We start from the raw sequence: 26,978 nt of genomic DNA on the forward strand, positions 1-26,978 counted from the left end.
ATTACTGCCACCCATGCATATCTTTGACCTTCTTTTAGGAATTTCAACATGAATATTCCTCTGTTTCACTGCATATAACATTTCTCTCTTTTGGTAGTTTGTTCGAGAACAGGTCGGAATGGCAACCAGAGATAGAGAATCCACCAATTTAATTGCTCACTCATTTTGTAATTTTTTTCAGGCTTTTACTAGCAACATCTATATCTTAAAAAAAAAAATCTGAGTCCAGTCCTCTTTGTAAAGTTTTCCTCCATGCTAAGGCAAGACATATAGGTTTCCTGGGAGGGCTAATTATCTGAGATGTCTCTTCAAACTGTTATTCTTTAAATATCTGTTCACCAGGCAAGAGAAACTGATTTTCTGGCAACAAAATTAATAACACATCTTGGTTCATGTTCTAAACAGAAGGCTTATTACATGTTCTGTACATAGTAAATTCTTTAATTTCTTTAGAAAGGTCTTTTAGAGGCGAGGGGGTGGGGGGATGGGTGAGCCTGGTGATGGGTATTAAGGAGGGCACATTCTGCATGGAGCACTGGGTGTTATGCACAAACAATGAATCATGGAACACTACATCAAAAACTAATGATGTAATGTATGGTGATTAACATAATATAATAAAATAAAATAAATAAATAAATAAAATTATTATCATAAAAAAAATTTCCTTCACTTGCCAACCTTCATTCAGAATAGAGGTAGAGTTCATACAGTAATTATAATAAAATTGTGTTCAAAATGTGTTTGAAAGTTCTGCTCCCATATTGGCAAAGTATTTCTTGTTTTCTATAGTTCCTTTTCAGTTTTGCTTGGTGATACTTTTCTCAAATCATCATGTTGAGAAGTACATTAAGGGCTTAAATTTTAGAAACAAAATGGATCGCTTATTTCCCCTCAACAACATGCTCTACACTATTTCAAGTTCCGAGTTCTAGTGGACTGACGGCCGACGTACACATACCAGCCCGCGGACACCAAGGTCGCGAGTGTCTGGGCTGTACCAGGCAAACGCCCCAGGCTGCACGCCAACAGAAACAGCCAGTGTCAGCGCAGACCTTCAAACTGCCATTCATCGTGAGCATCGGCTTACATTCTGCTGCTTGTACAGAAACCGCACGTGAGAATCATGCTTCCAGTGACTCACAAAATGTCCCGAGCCCTCTTTGGATTAGCACTCTTGGAAGGGGCCGGATCGGAACCTCCTGCAGCTCTGCTTTTGCTCTTCTGCTCACATTTCATCACCGTGAGGCAAACTTCCTTTCATAATTCTCCAACTACTTTTTCTTTTACTCGGGATTTTCGGTGAAGTCCACAGGCTTCCCCACCCCACCCGGACTCCCGCCAGCCTAGCCCTCCTCCAGCCACTGCTTCTGCCTTCTGACCTCTGAGTCACTAGCCACCTGACCTCAAGGCAGCGCGGACGCAATCTCAGAGACCAGGGCCTCTTCTGCTCCCCTGGTGCTTCTTAAACCCCTGGGACGGGATCCACCGGAGTGTTTAACTACCAATGTCCACTAGAGGGCGCCACTCCGCGGGTTGTACCCTGTGATGGACCATGGATCACAGTTCTCCCTTGCCACCCCTTCGGTTCAAATAGATTAAGAACTCATCAACACTGAGCCCTTAAAATGGAAAAAGACCATGGGCAAAAGGAGCGGATCATACCCCTCAGGTAAAGTTCATCTCTGGTTTTAGTACTTTGGCCCTTGTGGAGGATATGGCTTACAGGGAGTGCTGAGCACAGTGAGTGGGGCTTTACTGCCACCTCCTGGATCATGGCGTGGCAGCACTGGGCTACCCGGGGCAGAGCCAAAGGAGTGGGCTGTCATCTTAGTGACAAGGATTTAAAGCCAACTGTGGCAACCCCCAAGCTCAGAATTTTCACAATTCTTAAATAATTCCTGTCCGCCCAAACAGAACTGACCTCTCCTTCAACCTCTACCCGAGAAGGGAGAAGTGCTTATCTCTTACCGATTTATTTCTTCTCAGAACCCAACAGAAGAATGAGAACATGACCACCTTATTTAAAAAGACAAGTGTATTTAAAAATACTTTCTGCTGGCTAGCACTGTGGAAGACAAGCATGGCGGTTCCTCAAAAAATTAAAAAGAGAACTACCATATGATCCAGTAATTCCACTACTGGATATTTACCCAAAAAATACAAAAACACTAATTCAAAGGGATACATGCACCCCAATGTTTATTGCAAGCATTATTTACAATAGCCAAATTATGGAAGCAACTTAATTGTCCATCAATAAATGAATAGATAAAGAAGATATGGTGTATATATACATAATGGAATATTATTCAGCCATAAAAAGAATGAAATCTTGCTGGGGTGCCTGGGTGACTCAGTCGCTGGGCGTCTGCCTCCGGCTCAGGTCATGGTCCCAGGCTCCTGGGATCCAGCCCCGTACTGGGCTCCCTGCTTGGTGAGCCTGCTTCTCCCTCTCCCTCTGCTGCTCCCCCCGCTTGTGCGCTCTCTCTCTCTCTCTGTCAAATAAATAAATAAAATCTTTAAAAAAAAAAAAAAAGAATGAAATCTTGCCATTTGCAACAACATGGATGGATCTAGAGAGTAGCATTAGCTAAGCGAAATAAGCCAGTCAGAGAAAGACAAATACCATATGATTTCACTCATATGTGGAATTTAAAAAAAACAAAACAAATGAATGGGGGGGCGGGAGAAACAAACCAAAAAACAGACCCTTAAATAGAGAACCAACAGAGGATTGCTAGAAAGGAAGGGGGGGGTGGATGAAATAGATAAAGGGGATTAAGAGTGCACTTACCTTGATGAGCACTGAGTAATACATAGAAGTGTTGAATCACTATATTGTACACCTGAAATGAATATAACACTGTATGGTAACTACATGGAATTAAAATAACATTTTAAAAATAAACAAATACATTCTGCTGGCTGGGTTGCATTTCCCAGTACAAAATAATTTTGATCTAAAATATAGCTTGAGGGGCACCTGGGTGGCTCAGTCCGTTGAGCATCTGACTTGATTTCGGCTAGGGTCATGATCTCGGGGTCCTGGGGATCAAGCCCTGTGTCGGGCTCCCCACTCAGCTCAGAGTCTGCTTGCCCCTCTCCTGCTCCTACCCCTGCTCTCTCTCTCAAATAAATAAATATAAAATATAGCTTGAGCCAAATTATATTATCTAAATCTGGTGCTTGCCTTTGTTTTCAGTAGATAGGAAAAACATTTATAAAGGAAAATCTCCAAAACTCAAGCTATAATCTACCTTCTTTTAAAGACCTTTAATATCTTTTATTTACAGGAGGAACCCAAATGACTGATAAATATACAAAAAGAAAAAATACATAAAAATACATGTAACTGGGGCGGCTGGGTGGCTCAGTCAGTTAGGCGTCTGCCTTCAGCTCAGGTCATGATCCCAGGGTCCTGGGATCGAGCCTGCATCGGGCTCCCGGCTCAGTGGAGAGTCTGATTCTCCCTCTGCCCCTCCCCCTGCTTGTGTGCTTGCTTTCTCACTCTCTCTCTGTCAAATAAATAAATAAAATCTTAAAAAAAAAAATACATGTAACTTCAGTAGTAAACAAGAAAATATAAACTAAAGCAAGATAATTTTCACCCATCAGACTGGTCAAAATGGAATTATTAGTAATATCTAATATGGTCTGGGTGTGGGGAAATAGATTTTCTTGGGTATAAATATAAACTGGTACAGCATTTTTGGAATACAGTTTGGCAGAATCAGTCAAAATCTAAAATGAAGCATACCTGGGGCACCTGGGTGGCTCAATGGGTTAAGCGTCTGACCCTTGGTTTTGGCTCAGGTCCTGATCTCGGGTCCTGAGATCAAGCCCTGTGTTGGGCTCCATGCGTAGCAGGAATCTGCTTGGATATTCTCTTCCTCTGTCCCTTCCCCTACTTGTGCTCTCTCTCTAAAATAAATAAATAAATCTTCAAAAAATAAAAATAAAGTGTGCCTGGGTGGTTCAGTCAGTTGAGCATGTGCCTTCGGCTCAGGTCGTGATCTAGGGGTCCTGGGATGGAGCCCCACGTTGGGCTCCCTGCTCAGTGGGGAGTCTGCTTCTCCCTCTACCCTTCCTCCCTGGTCGTAATCTCTCTCCCTCCCATACTCAAATAAATGAATAAAATCTTTAAAAATAATTAAAATAATTAAAATAAAATGAAGCATACCTTTTGCCGCTTCAACTGTCCATCTCTGGTGAGCATTGTGATTTTTTTCTCCAGCATCCTTTCCACATATATTTCCCTAGCTTTGTAGAAGCCAGGTGGTTCCACAGGTAAACTGTCATTGGCCTAAACCAATCAGCACCATCCTGTTTCCTTTTGCTCCCATTATTAATTCCGACAAAGGAATTTAACAAAGGCCCAAGCCAATAAGTACATACCATTCCCTTGGCTACAGTGCTTGATTCACAGTGAGCAATATCCAAATTCAGCTTAGGATGAAGTGAAGTTTTGTCTGATGGCTAGAGAAACACACGTCCTCCTCCATAAGTGAATGAAGAAGCACGTGGCTCTAGGAGTCAAATCTCCCAAACTGTATATTATCTAAACAAAAATTTTAAAATTCATTCCAGATCTAAAGAATCATACTCCTGTATTTAACAAACACACATCTCTACCATTTATTGAGTGACGCTGCGCACGTTCCTTAAACCTTCTAAGCCAAGTACCTTGCCTATAAAATATGATTTACATTCTTTCCTTTGTAGGATTATTATTACTATTGTCACAAAGAAATCACTGTGTTGGGGGCACCTGGATGGCTCAGACAGAAAAGCATGTGACTCCTGATCTTGGGGTTGTGAGTTTGAGCCCTATGTTGAGTGTAGAGATTACTTAAAGAAGGGGTGGGAGGAGAGGAGGGAGGAGGAGGAGGAGGAGGAAGGAGAAGAAATCAATGTGTGAGATGGTGTGGAACTGAAATAGATAAATAACTTATGATTCCCAATCTTTAGAGACACAGAGAATTTAGTGGGGGTGGTGACACTGGATTATTGTTCTTGCCCATGTGACTTCAGACTCAGGGCCTGACTCTTCTGGAGGGTCTAGGAACAACTTAATTAACAGCTTTTCTACTAAAAATATATATATAGTGGGGGCAGGAGGAGGACAGATAGTAGGTTTACACGTAAGCAAAAGGAATGATGATCCAAGGAAGAGGCTAAAAACACGTTGCGGAGGGAAGTAGCCAATTAGAACACTATTGTCATGGGGTGGAGGGAGAGTTTTCAATTCTAGCAGCTACATTAATAGAGATCATTTTCTAGATCTAGAGACATGGAGATAGCCAAATGGAAATTAACTGACAAAAAAACCTATTCTCTTGACTGATAGGAGATCCTCCCATGAACTAGGGACAGAAAAACATGCTGAATTAAGATATTTTTGTTCCATTTCCCTTATTCTTTCTTATTTTAATTCATCTTAACCAATAATACATTTTCTAAAATTTTGCTAGAACCTTCCTCACTTCTACAGGAGATGACCCTGCATGCCAAAGTAGAACATAAAGGATTGAATAAGACTATGCAATGGGGGGAAAATAAAATTTCACTGAAAGCAAAAGAAAATGACATTTTGTGGATGGGCTGGTAGAGAAAATTTTCTCAGTGTTTATACATTCAACATTAGATATCCACAAACATCGATAAACACAAAGCTCTAAATCACAAGTTACTTACAAGTGCTGACAAGTGATGTCAAGGTTTGTGGTAAGATACTTCTCCAAAGGACATGTTAAGAAACAAAATGTATGTTAATTACAGTTTCAATTTTTCTCATGTCTGAAGCTATCAAGAGGAAAAATAAGGCCCTCAAAAAGCAGTGAATGAAAAACATAATTTTTCATTCACATAGAGGAGTGTTAAGAGTCCATTACCAATGTAAAAACACAACACAAAACAATAAAGAAAAATCCATTTAGTCCAGTTAATGAGGACCAGCCTTAAAGCCTTAGGAGCAGTGACCCTGCTGTTTCTAATTCCCTGCCAGTGGTTCATTTATATTGAGGAGGGCTTAGAAAACAAGTCAATCACATTTTTCAGTCTAGTCTGATTCAGAGTTCACTACAGATTTAGACTTCTACTGTTGCACAACTCAGATAAAAGAACCAATAATGAGCGGCGCCTGGGTGGCTCAGTCGTTAAGCGTCTGTCTTCAGCTCAGGTCGTGGTCCCGGGGTCCTGGGATTGAGCCCCGCATTGGGCTCCCTGCTCCGAGGGAAGCCTGCTTCTCCCTCTCCCAGTCCCCCTGCTCATGTTCCCTCTCTCACTGTGTATCTCTCTCTGTCAAATAAATAAAATCTTTAAAAAAAAAAAAAAAAGAACCAATAATGAGAGAGTCACATAAGGAAACCCATCTTCTTTGTTTCCATTTCAATAGGAAGTCAGCTATTCCAAACAAGCAAGGGATTCTCAATCAGGAGACCCAAGTTCTAAGCCTCAGTCTGTCACAACTTTGACCAGGTAGTCTTTACAAGACATGTTTCTTTATGACCAGGCTGCTTGTATCATGTGCTGTACAGGAAAATTAACTCAGCAACACCCCCAAAACAAATAATCTGATTAAAATGAGAAGACATGAACAGACATTTCTCCAAAGAAGACATCCAGATGGCTAACAGACACATGAAAAGATGCTCAACATCACTCATCATCAGGGAAATGCAAATCAAAACTACAACAAGATATCACCTCAAACATATCGGCAAGGATATGGAGAAGGAACCCTCATGCACTGTTGGTGGGAATGCAAACTGATGTAGCCACTGTGGAAAACAGTATCAAGGTTCCTCAGAAAATTAAAACCAGAACTACCGTATGATCCAGTAATTCCACTACTGGATAGTGGAATACAAATATACTAATTGTATTGAATACAATACAAAGAATACAAAAATACTAATTCAAAAAGATACATGCGCCCCTTTGTTTATAGCAGCATTATTTACTATAGCCAAATTATGGAAGCAGCACAAGTGTCCATCTATAGATGAATGGGTAAAGAAGTGGTATATATATATACAAATGGAATATTATTCAGCCATTAAAAAGAATGAAATCTTGGGCGCCTGGGTGGCTCAGTCGTTAAGCGTCTGCCTTCGGCTCAGGTCATGGTCCCAGCGTCCTGGGATCGAGTCCCACATCGGGCTCCCTGCTCTGCGGGAAGCCTGCTTCTCCCTCTCCCACTCCCCCTGCTTGTGTTCCTGCTCTCGCTATGTCTCTCTCTGTCAAGAAAATAAATAAAATCTTTAAAAAAAAAAAAAAGAATGAAATCTTGCCATTTGCAACAACATGGATGGATCTAGAGAGTAGCATTCGCTAAGAGAAATAAGCCAGTCAAAGACAAATACCATATGATTTCACTCATGTGGAATTTAAGAAACAAAACAAACAAACAAAGGGGAAAAAAAGACAAGCCAAAAAACCCCCTTTTTTTTTAAAGGTTTTATTTATTTATTTGTTAGAGAGAGAGAGAGAGAACAGGTGGGAGGAGGGGCAGGAGAGGGTGAAGTAGACTTCCCACTGAGCAGGGAGCCCAATATGGGGCTCGATCCCAGGATCCCGAGATCATGACCTGAGCCGAAAGCAGACGCTTAACCAAATGAGCCACCCTGGTGCCTCAAAACAGACCCTTAAATAGAGAGCAAATAGAGGGTTACCAGAGGGGAGGTAGGTGGGGGGTGGGAGAAATAGGTGAAGGGGATTAAGAGTACACTTACCATGTACTGAGTAATGTATAGAATTGTTGAATCACTATATTGTACACCTGAAACTAACATAACACTATGTTAACTATACTGGAATTAAAATTAAAAACTTAATTTAAAAAAAGACAACTTGCCACCCCTGTACCAAAGTTTCCAAAAAAGAATTAACAGATTATTTCAAATTTATTTGTTGAATTCCATACAATGTTGTATACATTATTTGTATGCTCTTAAATAAATGCAAATAAAACCATCTGTGGAGCTCAGTAAGATATAATATTTATTAATTGTAAAACATACATCCACACAGCAAGCCCATTTCTCTCCACCAGGACGTACACATATTTCCTATTAGGTTTAATTGCATCCTTGTAAGGAGAGCAAAGTAATCTTAAACTGAAAGAATTATTTTTGGTTCAGCATCTATAGCTCCAGTTTGCAAAATCTTCTTTTTCAAGTAGTTCTGCCAAGGTTCTAACCACATATGATCCTCCAGTCTCAGCTTGCACTTACAGTAAATTATATTTAGTTCCTTAATTCTAAAGTTCACAAACTGTTTTCATAGACAAAAGATACCAAAAGCAAATATAGAAATGAAAAGGTAATTGATCTTAGATCCTCAGACATTGAGGTGATATGGTCACACTGATCTTTAAATAAAAACAACACCAAAATAAGCTGGAAAGCCACTTGGCTTTTAAGTACTGTCTGCTTCCCACGCTGTACAGTCCGTTGGCAACACTTCTTAAAGTAAAAATAAAACAATACCTCAGTGTGAAGCCTATTCATGCCTACACATTACTTTTGTCTAGCACGTTAGTCATACCAATCTAGTCAAACACCTGGTCAGAGGTTAAAAATAGAGCTTCAAAATCAAGACCAAATTTTAATTGAACCACCTACAGACTTCTACTTTGGAATCCCTCAATTTGCCTCCTCCTGAATGTCCTGCTCTTCTGAGGACCAAGTATCTAAAGTCAGAATTTCAATATTAAGCTCCGCAGAGTAATAGAGAAAAGTGCTAGTTAAATTCTTGGGCTAAGTTCTAGTCAGTGCCTTTTGGAAAAAAACAACACGTTGTTAACTGGTTAAGGCAAAAATCCCACACAAATTCTGGTCCCCTTAACAACCATTCTCTAAAACAATAAATGCCAAGTATGACCAGCACACTAGAAATCAAAAACCTAGAGCCAAACTGGCTTAAGCTTCCCACCTGAAAGTCATGGACTGGGGCCCGAGAAAAGATGTGTGGACTGTAGGTAGATAGTTTTGCCTGTTGATGAAGAACTTTCGGGAAGGCCTAAGTGTTTGAGGAAACGAGAAGACAGGAACACCTCTGGGTGCTGTCTGCTATCACCTTCAAACTATCAGCAGACAGGAGTGAAGTCCATAACAGTGGACATTTCCTTCCCAAAGCCTCTTCAGGGTGGAGTTCAACAGTAATTGGCCAAGAGAAAAGTAATCAGTCCAAGTCGGTCGGTAAGCCAGCTTCCCATCTCCTAATTCTGTATGTATATACTTCCTTTCTCAATGACAAGCATAGTCCTCAACTCGAAAGATTACCTACAAAATTCTCCTTTACCATTCTTATTTCAATCCTGTTCCTGCATGCAGGAACACTGGCACCAGAATCTTACAATAAAGAGGACTATCTAAGGTCGGAGTCACACTAAATCATTAGACATAAAAGGTTTCTTTGAGAAATTTGCATTAGTGTGGTTCTTAGAAAATCAGCAGAGAGGTCAGATTCCCATAATATAATGATCAAACATCAACAATAATCACAGAAACCAAAGACATACGTCTATCTATAGAGAGCAATTACATATCTCCTTAAAGCCTAGAAACAAGCAAGCTTTTTAAATGTATATTTATAGTTAAATTAGGGTAAAGGAAACATTTTCTCTTACTGATCCTAATTTTTTCATTTCTTCAACAGATCTTAGTTTTTATCACCTCCTCCACCAAACCCATTCCTAAATAAATGTACACGTTTATACAGATAACACAGAAAGTTCATATAACATGACCATTATAATGTTTCTTTGTCCCTTTTTAAACTCATTTTTAATCTTGGGTAATTTTAAATGCACAATCTACTAATAGTAAATACACATTCATGTAATAAGAACCATATCACTATTCTTCCATCGGATATATCTTGAAATAGCAACAGTGGACTTGAAAGGTGACAGGATATCAGTCGGGGAGGGGCTTCCTGGGAAACACTTGGAAGTCTTTGTCTTTTTTCTTCTGCAAGGCCTTTCTCAGAAAATGCAGGCAGTTCCGAAGTAAAGGACAAACCCACGAATCTCTCTTTGTAGGTTATCAGCACTTTTGTGGCAAGACGATGTCATCTCAAGGGCTAAAGCAGCATCTAAAATCACAGGGGGACATATGCCCAAATGGTCTACGTAAAATCTTCCTAGAAATGGATTTCTATCTCACTTGCTTTCTCACATTGAATATATTTGTAATATTGTAAGTATTACACAGTCTAAGAAAACTTTAGACCATATATATCAAAAACAAGATTTTAAAGGCAATCTTTAGGACAATTATCAACCGAAACTGTCATGTATAGCACACCATCTCCTTGTATGTAAATAATGACTAGTTTTGACAACATAGATCCAAGTTTCATAGGGGCTACAGTTTATAGAGTATGTGTAATGAGTGCATTGCAAAGACTTCTCCCAGGGCCTGGGAAGGGACCCGTAGCAGCGAGGAACTGAAACTTAAGACTTGTTCACTTCACAGTAAATTCACATATGATGTCACAGACTTTCCAAAGGCTTTGTGGAGGTTAAAAGATTAATTCCAACAACACATTTATGAGAATGTGGGATTTTATTATCATCACATTTTACAGAGTTAATAAGATACTAAACATTGGATGACTTGTCACATAGTAAATTACCACTCAAAAGGTCCGATTTTTGTTTTTCGGTTTTTTAGTACTAAACAGTTATACTTAAAAGGAAGGCAATCCTGTTACCATTTAAAATTGACATTTAATTTTTCAAATCACTGTTGGTGTCTAGTCACTTAAGTTATTAATTTATTCTGTTTTCTTTAAAAAAAAATGTGTGACATGTGTTTATCCTGCGAGTAGGTCCACAGTGGGGTGGGAAAGTGTTCCAGTGGGCCCTGTTTTCACTGTGGTGACACATGGTACAGGCCTGGAGCTTGCGGGGCCCTTTTTACTGTGGTGTTGGAGCAGGACAGTGATAAAGTCCATTAGAAGCAAAAAATAAAAAACAAAAATAAAAATAAATAAAAGGAAGGCAATCATCTATTATAGTGCTGATCCTTCTTTATTGGGAAAAAGATTACCAAGCAATCATTTTGTCTTTCTTGCTTTAAAAGCCCAAAGGGACAAATGACTGATAATGGAGATAAGTATATATCCTTCCACAGCACTTGTCACTGTAAATTCACATTACTGTAGCCAATAAAATACAGGAGATTAGTTTAAGAGCAAGAGATGCAAGCTCTATGAAAAGGGATTTCATCCCAGAAACAAATGCCACTTCTAGTTTTTTTTAAGTGGCACATCTCTTTCTCTATCAGGAGTTCTCATGGAATCAATCACTGGAGAATGCTTTAGCTGCAGAATTTGAACTTCAGCAAGCTATAAAATATTTCCCATGGAGGGTTACTTTGCTTTAAGTATGAGAAACCAGACATACCCAGTTCAGAACCAAAATGACTCTCAGTGCTGGTGTTCCATTCGACGCAAATCAGCCTCCGAATCATCTGACAGGGGAGATCCTGATACCTATAAGTTAATAGTCAAGCATTACAGATTCTCAATGATTGTGAAAGTCCCAATCCTCCCCAAATCCAAATTCTTGTTGTTCAAATATCAGATGTTTAGAATTAACTACTCATAGCTCAAGTTGTTGGCACAGAAGAGGATGATGAAGTAAAGAGATGTTATTCTTTGGCCTCTTTGTTGATACATGTGTTACAAGATACTTCTGAGGTGCAGAGGTAGTACAAACCCGCTGCAACCCATCTCTCCTACTGAACGAACAAATAAAACCCTTTAAGAAAAATATAAAAAACAACTGAAGATTAAGGAGAGGAGTCAAAAGTTGGCAATGTGGTCCTTCACATGGGGGTCAGTTTCCAATTTTGTCTGTTTTTTACTCCTATGCCTTTGCCCAAAAAGCAGGCCTTAGTCTCAGAGTAATGAAGAAGTACAAGAGGCCAAAAGTCTGAAAGAAACTCCCTTGTTATCCCAGAGAAACCAGGAAAAAGGGTCCCTGCAAGCCAGGAAGTACGGGGGGAGAGGGATGGTCCTGGAGGGAAGCGAATTAGAGGAGGGGACGCTCTAATTCTGTGTATAGACCCACAGGAGTCTCAGCCCAGCTCCTGAAGCATGCATGCATGGGAGAGCCCCACCAGCACAGCAGAGGCTTGGGAGGACTGAACTGAGATTTGAATTACCTTCACAAGTCTCTAGCTAACCCCGGAGCCACATAAGCACAGGACAGATGCAAACTAGGATATCAAAGACTTAGAGAACTGAGGTTTGAAAACACTTCTCACAGGAGATAAGGCAGAATTTATAGGGTGAACAAAACTTGGATGACTGCCTGCTAAAACAAAAATTTCAATATTCTCCAGAAGATTATAAATGATTAGAACAGGACCCAGAGACTACACAACATAACATTCACGGTTTCCAAGATACAATCAAAATTATTGGCCATAAAAAGATCCAGCGGGGCACCAGGGTAGCTCAGTCGGTTAAGCATCTGCCCTCGGCTCAGGTCATGATCCCAGGGCTCCGGGATCAAGCCACTCGTCGGGCTCCCTGCTAAACCAGGAGCCTTCTTCTCCCTCTCCCTCTGCCTGCTGCTCCCCCTACTTGTGCTCTCTCTCTCTCTCTCTGTGTAAAATAAATAAATAAAATCTTAAAAAAAAAAAAAATCCAGGAATGTGTGATCAATTCTCAAGGGAAAAGGCAATCAACAGATACCAATCCTGAAATGGCCCAGATGTTGGGACTTTATAAACTTAGATAAGTTATATAGATAGATAGGGAGAGGGAGAGAGAGAGACTTTAAAGAAGTAATATAACTATGTTACATGAGGTAAAGGAAAACAAACCTGAAATGAATGAAGAAACAGGAATTCCTAGCAGAGAAATACAAGCCCTAAAAAAGAACCAAGTAGACTTTTAGGACTTAAAAATACAGTATCTGAAATTTTAAAACCTCTCTGGACAGGCTTAAATAGCAGAAAGAAAATGACAAAGTGAAGAGTCAAAGAACTTGAAGATAAATCAATAGAAACTACCCAATCTGAACAGCAGAGATTTAAAAAAAAAAAAAAGATGAAGGAAAGCAGAGTCTCAGGAACCTGTAGAAAATACCAAAAGGTCTCATATCTATGTCATTGGACTCTCAGAAAAAAAAGAGACAGAAATATTATGGCACAAAAAAATATTTGAAAAAATAATGACCAAAAACTTCCCAAATTTGGTAAAAGAGGTAAGTTTATAAATCAAGAAGTTCAGCAAATGCCAAACAGTACACATTCAACGAAAACTATGCTTAGTGCATCATATCCAAGCTAATGAACACAAAAAGATAAAGATAAAATCTTGAAAACAGCTAGACAAAAATGAAACATTACATACAGGCAAAAAATTCAAATGCCTAAAAATGTCCCACCAGAAATCAGAGAGATCATAAGATAAAGGAATGATGTCTCGTAGTCCTGGAAGAAAAATTTTTAAAAAGCAACCTACCAACTCAAATTCTTTATCCATTGAAAATATATTTAAGGAATGAAGGCAAAATAAAGTTATTATCAAATGAAGTAAAACTAAAAGAGTTTGTCACTCATCAAACCTGCTCTGGAAGGAATGCTAAAGAAAGTTTTTCAAGCTAAAGAAAAATGATACCAGAAAACAAAACTGTAATCTTTAAGAAAGAAGGTAAGAACAACAGAAACGGTAAGTGGTTAGGTAAATATAGAAGACTACTTTTCTCCCTTAATTGCTTAAAATATTTATGACTGTTTACAGCAAAATGTATGACCTAGTATAGTTTTCAATGTATGTAAATAAGAGACATATAATTCTAACATAAAGTCCAGGTTGAAGTAAAAGGAAATATGTTTGCAAGTTTTCTACATTTTATAAGTGGTACAATATTTACCCTAAGTACACTGTGAAAGATTAGTTATGTACATTGCAAAACCTAAAGCAATCACTAAAAAAAATCATACCAAGAAATATCCCCAAAAAGCTAATACTAAAAATATTCAAATACAAAAGAAGACTGGAAAGGGAAAACAAGGGAACAAACAAACAAATAATATAAAGAGCTAGATCTTATATCTATATAAGATATATATTATATATATTGTATCTATATAATATATAGACCTAGATCCAGATATATCAATAATCACATTAAATGTTAATGGCCTAAGTATTCACTAGCAGGCAGAATTCTGAAACTATCCCCCTAAGATTCCTGCCCCTGCTTAGTCAATCAAACTAATTTAGCTCCTGCTATGAAGCAGCTTTGCACAAGGAATTAATGTTACTAATAAGCTGACCCTCAGATAGAAAGATTATTCTGGCAGGCCCAGGATAGGCCTGGCAAACCAATCACGGGCACTCCTAAAAGCAGAAGAGTAAGTCAGAGATGAGACAGAAGGGGAGGCAAGAGAGGATCAAAGAGTCAGAAGGACTTGACCACTATTGCTAGCTTTGTAGATGGGAGAAGTAGGCCACAAGGCAAGGAATGTGGGTAGTCTCTAGAAGCTGACAACAACCCCCAAGGGTCAGCCAGCAAAGAAACAGGGACCTCAGTCCCACAACCTCATGGAACTAAATTCTGCCAACAATCTGAGTGGGCCTGGAAATAGATTCTCCCCTAGAGCCTCCAGAAAGAAATGCAGCTCTGCTGACATCTTGATTTCGACCTGTGAGACTCAAGGAGAGAAGCAGCTATGCCCGGGCTTCTGACCCACGGAAACTGTGAGATAGGAAGTATTTTAAGTTGGTAGCAGTATATTAGCAGCAAGAGAACACCAATACACATTTCAATTAAAAGAACTGAACTGACAGAATGGATACAAAAGAAAGACCCTACTTATAGGAAACACTGTAAATTTTAAAAACAGACTGTATGAAAGTAAAAAGATATACCATGGAAACAAATAAGTATAAGTAGGCTGGAGTGGCTATCTTAATCTCAGATAAAATTAACTTCATGGCACAGAGCACTACAAGAGATAAAGTGAGACATTTCATAATGATAAAAGGAACAGTGTATCAGAAGACAAAAACAATTATAAGTGTATATGTACCTAATAATAGAGATTTAAAATACATGAAACAAAAATAAACAGATATAAGAGAAAAATAAGTAATTCCACAGTCAGTAAAAGATTTTGACAGCACTCTTTCAGAAACTGATAGGACCAAACAAACAAAAAAATCATTAAGGACACAGAAGATCTGAAGAACACTATTACCACCTTACTCTAATTTCACATTTATAGTAGGGTATGTCCGACAACTGAAGAATATATACATTATTTTCAAGGGAACAGGTTCATTCACCAAGATAGGCCATATGCTGGGCCATAAAACATATCTCAGTGAATCAAAAACAATCAAAATCATACACAGTATATTCCCTGACCACATGGAATTAAATTACAAATCAATAATAATAAAATACTAGGGAAACCTCAAATATCTAACTATAAGACAACACATTTCTAAATAATTCCTGGGTTAAACAAGAAATTACAAGGGAACTAAGAAAATGTTTGGACTGAGTATAATGAAAATACAACATATCAAAATTTGTGGGATGAAGCTTCACCACTGCTAAGAGAAAAAAACGTGTAGCTACGTGCATAGAAAAGTACATAACGGGTGTAAGTGTGTAGGAAGTGGGCGAGTGGAGACAGATTCCATGGATTATGCCATACTTTACTTACAAAGATCTATCTTACAGATGTTCCACAAGTCTATAAAAATAGACTTTTATAAATATGAAAATGTTTGTGTTAGGCACAGAAACAAAATTTGGTTGAACGTATTGATCCATACCATGAAAAGCGCAAGGCAAGTCACAGCTTCCGCCAGAAAGCCTCTTGCTTTCAGTCTCCTGTTGTTTCTCTTCCCATTCAGATTTTCCACACACACACATTCATCTTATTTTGGTATTAATTTGTGTTTTTCACTACACTTACTTTCTCCTTTAGTGTATTTTAAATACAACTGGGAAATGAACAAGTAAACTAAGAATAAAAATGCAGAACCAGTTTATAAATACAAGAGGATTAGTTCAAAGGAACAAATAAAAATTTGAAGTATGAAGGCCGCCAAAGCTTTTCTTCCATTTCATGAAACTAGATTTGGTTATGTAATAGCAGTCAATAAACCTGTTTCTCAGTATCGCTGGGTAACTGTCTCTGTAATTTGTTCCCCCAACAATATTATTCCCCTTGTTTGTAGAGCTCTACAAAATTATTTAAGGAGTAGTGGTAGAAAAAAACATCCACATAGAGACAGAGGCAACATACAGGTGCTTCCTAGGGAACAGAAATGCTTCAATAATGAGGATGCAGAATTAAATTCCAAAACAAAAGTTGTCCAGCGTCAAGGAGAGGTGAGAAATCTGTAAGTGCAATGATACATATCCAGAATTTATAACTAGTTATGGTTGGCTCAGGAAATTTAAAAGTCTGCCTGTTTTCTTAATGTGAAAATGAGTGATATGACTGTTGTTGAAGCAGCAGAAACGTAAGTATTCTGAAGAATTAAGAGAAATTACAGAAAAATAATTATATATAGAAGAACCAGTCTTTAACATGCGTGGAGTGGATTGTCTTGGGGGAAAATGTCAAATAGATGATACATTTTAAAAGAATAAAAACAATTCAAGGAATGAAATATGGGTTATAACATTGGGGTTAATGCAGTGAAATACTATAAATTACCACAAAAGTTATATAAAAGCCATAGTTAAGCTTTATACACACACACACACATACACACACACACATGCATTTTTAATCTATAAAAAAGTGATGACTGTAAGCTGGAAAATGTCTATATAAATATATATGTAATAAAGGTACTGAGGGCAATGAACAGTAAGAAAAAATTTAACAAACAAAATGGTATAGATCCTACCAATAAATGTGCCCAATCCTTAAAAGCAAACTTTCCCTAAGCTAGTTTAATAAGGAATTATGAGACCCAAGTTCTATCCAACCAGGAGAGGATTTCCGTACCTGATGTAACGTGATACTGGGCGTGTGCAAGTCAATAGTGGCCAGAGAAGGAATTCGAGATTCTGAAAGATTTTTGTTCTCTTTCCTTATTAACCTGGAGTTTCGAGCTAAATAAAAATAACCATAAACACAGTGAAAAAATTAGACATTTTTTTAGCTTTTCCACATTCTGAATCTGTCCCTCAGTGTGTACTCAGTGTACATATTTACTTACATACATCTGGACATATTTACATAAATATGTAAAGTTACTCTAATTTTTATATTTAGTATTTTGTTAGTTTATTTAACATACATTTTCAATAATGTATACAAAAAGGCTGAAAAAGTAAAAGCATTATAAACATACCTATGCCTTCCAAGGCTCTTAGTTCAGGGAGATGATTATAGTTTAGTTCAGGCAAACGGACATCTGTCTTAGAGTATTCCCTTCTTTTCTTATTTGCCTGAAGTAGGCTCTTTTCACTAGTGACCTAAGATCAGAATGATTAACACAAGTGAATTAGCTCCCAGGTAAGCTTGGCTTGCCCCTTTTGTAACTAATATATTGATATCCTAAACTTTAGGAATTTAAGAATAACACAAAACTTCAGAAGTCCTGCAATGAGCTTTTGAGTTTCTTTAATTGGATGTTTCTTCTTGTTCTCTGAATAGAGTAAGTGTTAAGGCTCTTGGTTCAAATCAGTTATAAAATAATTAGTTCAAAAGAACTATCTGTAAGTACAAAAAAAATAATGAGTTCAAACTACTAGATTTACATATTCAAAGAGTGACAAATAAAATATATAAGAGATGCTTATAATAATACATTATTCACATCTCAGAATTAGAGCATGAGGCAGGGGAGAGGGGTATTGGTCTTCAACCCAGATGTTGAAGAAAGTTTAGGCTTAACTCTGCCTCCACTAATTTTCATCAAGAAGAGACTCAAGTGTGTCTTCTCCCCACTAATCCCTACCTCCTCTCTTGACTGCCTCTTAAAAATAAGGATAAACAGAAATAAGATCTAAAATTAACAGACAGCCTTGATTATGCAATGCCTGAAAGAAGGCCGATATCAATTCCAGCAACGTGGTATTGAGCCAGCTACTCTGAAAAGCCTTGCTGATCAAAGTAATCTGCCAAAGCAGACCAAGAATGTAAAACACAAAAATATCTACAGAGAAATCAGTAGGGTGTGGAAGAAAAGGGAAGTACTATGGTTATAGAAATTGTGGGCCAAGAATAATAAAAAGAAAAACAAATGCAATGCCCAAATCATGAGAGATATGAAAAGAAGACTATATTTTTCAGACTGAGGATAATGAGAAGGGTAGAGGAGGGAAATCTGGGAGAAAAATACTCCTTTGGGAACACATCCACACCTCCCATTCCCTGGCAGAAGAATTAATTCACCACATTCCTCAAACATCTTCTATGTGCTAGACACTGTATTAGGTATAGGGTAGAGCTGTAAGGAAGGAAACAAACAAAACACATATTTCTGCCTCAGAAACTTACATTCTAGTTGGGAGAGACAGACAATATATAAATAAGTGAATATAGAGGCTGTTAGATGTATGCAATGGGAAAAAATTAAGCAAGGAGAGAGGATAGAGAGTAATGGGAGATAAAATGAGTTCAAATATTAGGGAGGACCTCACAATAAGGCTTCATGTAAGCCAAGGAGGAGAAAAAGCAAATTCTTTGGATTATCGGGGGAAACAATGTTCTAAAGCAGAGGAAATAACAAGTGCAAAAGCCCAAATGTAGGAGCATGTCTGGTCACGTTCGATGAATACAAGGAAATCAGTGGGTTGGAATGGATTGATCAAGAATGAGAGTAGCCGGAATGGAATAAAGGGATGAGGAAGTCAATCAGGGATTTACAGGCCCTGTCAAGGACTTTGGTCTTTATTCAGAGATGACAAGACAATGGAGGGTTTTGAGTGGAAGAATAATGATGATTTAAGTTAACTTTAAAAAGAAGCATTCTGGCAGCTATGTTGAGCATAGTAACACTCCTCTGAATCTTCAGAAGACCTCTGAACCTTGTACATGATTCCACTATTATAATCTGACACTGTTTGAATCTGTTGATCCTAAACTAGACCATGAGCTCCTTGAAGAGAGGGATTTGATTTATCCATCTCCAGTGTCTCATATATAATACATAATAAATTTTTGTAAATGAATAAATAGAATACTTTCACCAAAAATCTGGCATGAGTGAGGTACAATTTATCTTGTCACCTACTCTACAAAAGAACCTATCACCAAGTATTAAGAAAATGTACTGTTACCAAAAAAATTAAAGCAGATGTCATTTAAATAATATCTTATATTTAAACTTCTAGACTTGCAAAACTTACTTAAACTTTAAGACTTTCACATTTCTGATTATGACAGGTTGGGATGATATACATATAATTAAGGTTCCACTTTATGATATGTCTCCAAATAAAAGACTCAGTTCTTCGCTATTATATTTAAAATGAGTAGAAGTCTAGAAATGACTAATGCTTGCTCTTCTACCACTGGGAATAGTTCACTTACTGATGAGGTCACATTAATATTATAAATGCCTGATGGAGAATGTTTATTTGGTTTAACAAATGGAATACAATACTTCTTGGTTTTCTCATCCACTCTGTAACAACAACAAAAAATTTAAGTTAGAACCAGCGGTAATTATTTTTCAAGCACAAAACCAAAACCAAATGACACAAAACCAAGCGACCTGCAGTTTAATCAGCATTTAATGCCTGTTCTTAAATACACAATGAATATAGATCTGGTGAAACATTCTGTCCTTTGCCGCTACCCTCATGCCTCCCACCTAGCTCCCAACTCCAACCAAATAAATTACTTTCCTTCCACCAAATTTCCAAAATGAGCTTCTTTGGACCACCAAACGCCCACAGCCATACCATGTAGCAGCAGACCCTTAAAACCAATTACTGCTTTTATTATGATAACCTCCTTTCACGTTTTTAGACTAAATAGTTGTAAAGCTTCTTCACCTTAAACAGTACACAATCCTTCTTTCTTAATACTCAGGTGAATTTTTTTTAATCAAATGCTAGTAATTTTCATCACGTAGGCCAAAAGGCTTTTGAAACAGAATCCTGACAAGAAAGAAGAGCACCCAGAAGCCTGAAACTAACATAATATGGCTGAATTGACAAACACTTGCAGTTTGCAAACATACCCTTTAAACAACTCTTTGTTCTTATTTTCCTAATTCATACCTGTAACTCGGAACTCCTGGGATAGTCACCATTCCAGAATTAATACTGGGAGCCACCCCAGCAAGGCTGTGCGCAAGGCGAGGGATTGCCACACCCGGACTTCTAGAGTGGTCCACACTGCCATCGCTGCAATCTCGGAGGCTGGTAGGAGGCACCGTTCTGAGGTGGCTCATCCCATGGTCAGGGAGACAGCTCGTATTTGAAGCTCGACTGACTTTTTCAACCTTTTCTCCATCCATTTTTGACCCTTTTATTTTAAATACTTTAGAATCCTTAATTTTGGGATCAGTATTGGTATCCTGACCATTAATAAAAATGTTAATAACAGTATGTCAAATATACTGCAATAAACAAAATATATTGCCTTTGCTAAAAAAAAAAAAAGTTAAAAACATTAATGATCTGAGGAGAATGAAAAATCATCTCTTCCTATAAAGAATTTGTCAACCAAAGCAAAATTCCATAAATACCACCTTACTGTGCTCCTGTTTTCTTTACTCTATCTATAGAATTAAAATTAAACCCAGGATTCTTGGTCAGACATGTATTTTGAATAAAAATGCAGGGGCGCCTGGGTGGCTCAGTCGTTGGGCGTCTGCCTTCAGCTCAAGTCATGATCCCAGGGCCCTGGGATCGAGCCCCGCATCGGGCTCCCTGCTCCGCAGGAAGCCTGCTTCTCCCTCTCCCGCTCTCCCTGCTTGTGTTCTCTCTCTCTCGCTGTGTCTCTCTCTGTCAAATAAATAAATAAAATCTTTAAAAAAATTTAAAAAATAAAAAATAATAAAAAATAATGCAATTCACAGGGCACCTGGCTGGCTCAGCCAGTAGAGCATGCAACTCTTGATTTCAGGATTGTAAGTTCGAGCCCCACGGTGGGTGCAGAGATTACTTAAAAATAAAAAATCTCTAAAAGAAAAAGAAATGCAATTCACACTAGCATCAGATTAATATGATACATACATATAGCAAATTTATATATATATATTTCAGTAGAAAAAAATGTGAAAGAGGAACAAAGTATGCCCACTTTTGTTCTTATATATCTAAAGTACAAATTGAAATATAAAATTGAGAACTCCTTCTTCTTTCAGTTCACTTGAGAAACTGGGAGTGGGTTGGCAGTGGACTTGAATTACCTCACCAAGAACAGATTCTGGATAACCTACCTGCAAAAGTAAACTTCAAATAATTTGAATATCAATTTTAAAATGCTCTATACAAAATTTTTAAAGTGATATTTTTCTCTCCTATCACTTAAGGAAAAAAATGGTTTGTGTCCATGTGTTTACACGTGAGCACGAGTATCTAAATGTTCTTAGATGAATATGATTTCCTGACAAGACCTATTGCACAGTCTGATACACAGTAGGCATTCAATACATGATATGTTAAGACAGTTTTTTAAAAGGGAATGTCTAAAAAGAAGATAACATTTTTACAACTAATCTAAAAGTTAACGTGTTCACCACTCAGAAAACCTTTCTTCATCTTCATTTTTTAACTCCAAAAATTTAAGGATAAACTAAATCTAAAACTGAATATACACTGAAGCACCTGGGAGGATCAGTTGGTTAAGCGTCTGCCTTCGGCTCAGGTCATGATCCCGGGGTCCTGTTATCGAGTCCTGTGTCGGGCTCCCTGCTCAGCAGGGAGTCTGCTTCTCTCTCTGCCCCTTCCAACCCCCGCCCCTTGTGCTCTTTCTCTCTCTCTCTCTCTCTCTCAAATAAATAAATAAATAAATAATCTTAAAAAAAAAAAACTTAATACACATTAAGACATGGTCATTACCTGTACCACAAGTGTTTTTCTCTCTTCACATAAGGAATCATCTTTTTCCTTTTCCTTCTTTCTGTTTTGGGATTTTTTAGATAAAGAAATATTTCTGGCATCTTTCTGTACTTTTAATTGTAGTTCCTGAGAAAATCTACATAAAAATACATTTGTCAATGCAATAAAATTGCATAAAACAGATAAATCTAGAAAAAAATTCATTTTCAAGGTATTTATTTTTAAAAATTAAGTATTAAGGGACACCTGGGTGACTCAGTCAGTTAAGCATCTGTCTTCAGCTCAGGTCATGATCCTGGAGTCCCAGCCCCACATCTGGCTCCCTGCTCAGCGGGGAGTCTGCTTCTCCCTGTCCCTCTGCCCCTCCCCCTGCTCCTTCTCTCTCTCTCTCTCTCACTCACCCTCTCTCTCAAATAAATAAATAAAATCTTTTTTAAAATTGAATATTAAACTAGACTATGGGGGCACCTAGGTGGCTCAGTTGGTTAAGCGGCTGATCTTTGGCTCAGGTCATGACCCCAAGGTCCTTCGTTCAAGCCCAGCATTGGGCTCCCTGCTCAGCAGGGAGTCTGCTTCTCCCTTTCCCTCTGCCCCTCCCCCCTGCTCCTACACTCTCTCCCTCAAATAAATTAAATCTTTAAAAATAAAAAAAAGAAAAGGAATTGTGTGAGTATTTGAAATACAAACTATACTAGCCACTTTTTTCATGGAATATTTTTACTTAAAAACTGACAGAAAACTACTACAGTTATTCAGACTTGGGGTATTCTGCAGACATTTTTTTTTTTTAATGAAGAAGGGAAAGCAACAGATAATATTTGTGTTAATGATAAAATTCAAATTTTATGCAAAATTAGAATTCTGTTAAACTTGTGTCCACTACTGTGACCTTAACAGATTCCCAATACTTAAAAAGACTTTTCTGATGACAGAGAATGTGGCTTTTTGATACCATATAATGAAATATGTTATCATTTTAAAGATCTACATTATTTAACAAAACAATATTTTCCAAATGACTCATAATGATGTTACAAAAGCATGCATGGGTAAAAGATCTACTCAAAGTGCAAGTTAGAGGGGCGCCTGGGTGGCTCAGTCATTAAGCGTCTGCCTTCGGCTCAGGTAATGATCCCAGGGTTCTGGGATCGAGCCCCGCCTCAAGCTCCCTGCTCGGCAGGAAGCCAGCTTCTCCCTCTCCCACTCCCCCTGCTTGTGTTCCCTCTCTCGCTGTGTCTCTAATCTGTCAAATAAATAAATAAAATCTTTAAAAAAAAAAAAAGTGCAAGTTAGACAAATGGATTTTAATGTAACAGGGTAAGAAAAGTTCACTGATAGGTTTCAGATTCCACAACGCAACCAGCCTTTAAGAAATTACCAGTGTCAAGTTTTGGTATAGTATCACAGTTTTGGGTATGGAATCGATAAAGAATACTCACAATTATCTAAAAGGGCTATTAAAATACTCTTCCATTTTGCAACTATATATTTGTGTGAGGCCAAAGTTTCTTCATACATCTCAATCGAAAGAACATATCACAACTAATTGAATGCAAATGCAAATATGAGAGCCGGGGTATCTTTTATTAAGCTAAAGATTAAATCGAGTTGCCAAAATATAAAGCACTGTCATTGCCCCTCATCTCACTATCTTTGGTTTTGTCAGCTGCACGGATGCCAGCAGCTGGGGCAGCACAAGAGCCCACGCCGGCAGCTCTGGCGCACCCAGGTTGGGCCCAGCAAGGTCCCAGCACAGCAGTGGCAACAGCGTCGTAGGACTGGCTGTGGTGTGAGGTCAGGGGCAACGGGAGACGGCACCTTTGCAAATGCATCAGTACCCAAGATGATGGCATCTCACAGCTGGCAGCAACATACAAATCAGTGACCTGAGGGGTAGATGTCTCCAGTGGGAAACAGAAAGAAAAGCACGAAGTGACTGCTTCGTGAAAACCAAGATCCCTAATTTAGTGAATTCAGGGGGCCACTTCTAAGCACTGCATAATTGCTAAGGGTGAATAGAGGTAGGGTTGTAAATATTTGAGATCCTATAAAAGCAGGTGGGTAGAGAAGTAAGAGAATACCCTTACTTTAACTCTAGGATGGGGTGCCCCAGAAAACATGAGTCAGTACTATACCTCTCAGCAAATCCATCCATATGAAAGAAATCATGATGGAGGAGCTCAGCACAGAAGGGTCTTTTGTCTGGGTCAATATGTAAGCATTTCTGGAAAACCAAGGAATATACACAGCTCATATCAATGAAAAACTGCCTACATTTAGATTTCTAAATATAGAAAAATAGAAAATTGGGGTGCCTGGGTGGCTCAGTTGGTCAAGCATCTGCCTTCAGCTCAGGTCATGATCCCAGGGTCCTGGGATCGAGTCCTGCATCGGGCTCCCTGCTTAGCGGGGAGCCTGCTTCTCCCTCTGCCCCTCCCCCCTCCCCCCTGCTCATGCTCTCCCTTTCTCTCTCTCTCTCAAATAAATAAATAAAATCTTTGAAAGAAAAATAGAAAATTGCTCTTTATGGTCAATGAATTTTAAAAGCACATAATAAATGATAAAGAATAAAGAACAGGGCGCCTGGGTGGCTCAGTTGGTTAAGCGACTGCCTTCGGCTCAGGTCATGATCCTGGAGTCCCTGGATCGAGTCCCGCATCGGGCTCCCCTCGGCAGGGAGTCTGCTTCTCCCTCTGACCCTCCCGACCCTCCCCCCTCTCATGCGCGCTCTCTCTCTCAAATAAATAAATAAAATCTTAAAAAAAAAAAAAGAAAGAACAAATCTAGACCATGACCACCAATGGTTGCTAATATCACAAAAAGAAAGACCACCAGATGTAGTCTTGCCAAAAATCAACCTGATTCAGATCAAGCTCTAGTTCTATTATGAGTTTATAAGAAATACAGGACAGGGAGGAACATAAAACCTATACTATGTGGAAAATTCTAAGGGTCAAACCGCCTATTTTCTTTATCAAATAAATGGCAAGGTTTAAACAAAAAAGAAAGAGACGAATATGAGCTTATAAATTAAGATATATCAACCAATTGTGATCTACAGATGTCATGTAGATCCTAATTCAAACTATAAAAAGAAATTATGAGAAAATCAATGAAACTTTGAGCATTGGCTAGAAGTTTTATAATATTAGGGAATTATCATGAATTTTTAAAATTTAAAGCCCTTGCAGAATGGAAGGGAAAGGGCCTATTCTGTATATATTACTGTGCCGGATACTTTACATTATTTTATTTTAATGCAGGTCTTGTTCTGATTTATTGGAACCACTCAATGCCAATAAAAATAGAAGGAACTCAATAAATAGCTTTAAGTGAACAAGAAAAGTTCTACAAATAATTAAGGTATTTATAAGTGAAATAATATAGTATCTGGGATTTGGTTCAAAATACTACAGAAAACAAAGTTGAGGAGGGTGAAGATAGGTAAAAGATTGTCAAAAGGTTGTTAATTGCTGTAGCTAGATGATAAGTACACAAGGGTTCATTATACTACTATATTCTTTCTTTTCTATATTTGAAATTTTCCATTATAAAATGTTTAAAAGTTATATAATTCTGTTATAAGGGACACAAATTGGATAATAGTTTTACCTTAATTCCCTTTAAATCTCTATAGACATCATAAAGCTGGTCTCAATAAAAAATATTTGAATCTGTTAGAAGATTATGTAGAAAAGTAGACATATATTCTTCTAAGAACTTGTTATAATTTTTTATAAGCTTACTAAACTTTTTTTAACAACTCGTTTAAAAATTTTAAAAAGCAAAAAACATCTTGCGAAAATGTCATATGATCCTGGTGTTTCAGATATACTGTACTTATTTTATCAATACTTCAAGAGAGTCCAAATTAATAAGAATTTTTTTTATTTTATTATGTTACGTTATTCACCATACATTATATCATTAGTTTTTGATGTAGTGTTCCATGATTACAATTCCAAAGGTCCAGTAAGAATTTCCCTAATATCTTCCTCAAAGACAAGGCAAAGGTGATGATCTTTTATTTGTTAAGTTCACTTAGTGAATCCAGTGGCTAAGCAACAGCCTCTTTAACAAGATAGTACAGCTCATGATCTTATGCCCTGTATTTTAATATTTTGCTACTTCTTTTCCTTTCTTTTTATTTCCTTATCCTACTTGTCTTCTCTTTTCCACTTGCATAGGCTTACATCTTAAGTGTTAAACATATTGTTGTGAGGATATTTTCACACTTAAAACAGCTAGATAACAACAGTAAATGGTTTCTTTTTTTTAACATTTTTTTTTTTTTTTTTAAGATTTTATTTATTTATTTGAGAGAGAGAGAATGAGAGACAGAGAGCATGAGAGGGAGGAGGGTCAGAGGGAGAAGCAGACTCCCTGCCGAGCAGGGAGCCCGATGCGGGACTCGATCCCGGGACTCCCGGATCATGACCTGAGCCGAAGGCAGTCGCTTAACCAACTGAGCCACCCAGGTGCCCAACAGTAAATGGTTTCTTAAAACAAGTAAATTTTTCAGGCCTTTCTCTCTGAAGATCCCCCTGCCAAATTATTTAAACTCTTTCTTTATGTACAAAAATTAAAATCAGGGGCGCCTGGGTGGCTCAGTCAATTAAGCCTTCGGCTCAGGTCATGATCGCAGGGTCCTGGGATCAGAGTCTTACATCAGGCTCCCAAGGAGCCTGCTTTTCCCTCTCCCTCTGCCACTACCCCTGCTTGTGCTCTCTCTCAAATAAATAAAATCTTTAAAAAAAAATTAAAATAAACAGAAGGGTGTCTGGCTGGCTCAGTCAGTGGAGCATGCAACTCTCGATCTGCGGGTTGTGAGTTTAAGCTCCAAGTTGGGCTTAGAGCCCACCGGCCAAAAAAAAAGGCGGCGGGGGTGGGGGACCTCCTGGCTGGTTCAGTCGGTAGAGCATCGACTCTTGATCTCAGGGTCGTGAGTTTGAGC

At 38.2% G+C, this 26,978-nt stretch overlaps 1 protein-coding gene across 3 annotated transcripts in view; it reads right to left on the reverse strand.

The window, feature by feature from the left end:
• Positions 1-7,848: 7,848 nt before the first annotated feature.
• Positions 7,849-26,978, reverse strand: part of CDKL2 (cyclin dependent kinase like 2) — a 44,019-nt gene continuing 24,889 nt past the window's right edge. The window contains exons 7-14 of one of the 3 annotated variants that reach the window (XM_032400543.1): positions 24,160-24,248; positions 22,025-22,160; positions 20,237-20,535; positions 19,542-19,635; positions 17,356-17,479; positions 17,007-17,113; positions 11,417-11,505; positions 7,849-10,101 (exon numbers count right to left, since the gene is read on the reverse strand). In XM_032400543.1, the coding sequence (XP_032256434.1) occupies positions 11,440-11,505; positions 17,007-17,113; positions 17,356-17,479; positions 19,542-19,635; positions 20,237-20,535; positions 22,025-22,160; positions 24,160-24,248 (915 nt within the window). In that variant the 3' untranslated portion in view covers positions 7,849-10,101; positions 11,417-11,439. Of the gene's footprint in view, positions 10,102-10,121; positions 10,931-11,416; positions 11,506-17,006; positions 17,114-17,355; positions 17,480-19,541; positions 19,636-20,236; positions 20,536-22,024; positions 22,161-24,159; positions 24,249-26,978 lie in introns of those variants that run through there. The other 2 variants (XM_032400540.1, XM_032400544.1) reach the window with 2 other exon arrangements.

This window comes from Phoca vitulina, unplaced genomic scaffold (assembly GCF_004348235.1).
Source record: "Phoca vitulina isolate PV1807 unplaced genomic scaffold, GSC_HSeal_1.0 scaffold3, whole genome shotgun sequence".
In the NCBI taxonomy this organism is placed as follows: domain Eukaryota; kingdom Metazoa; phylum Chordata; class Mammalia; order Carnivora; family Phocidae; genus Phoca; species Phoca vitulina.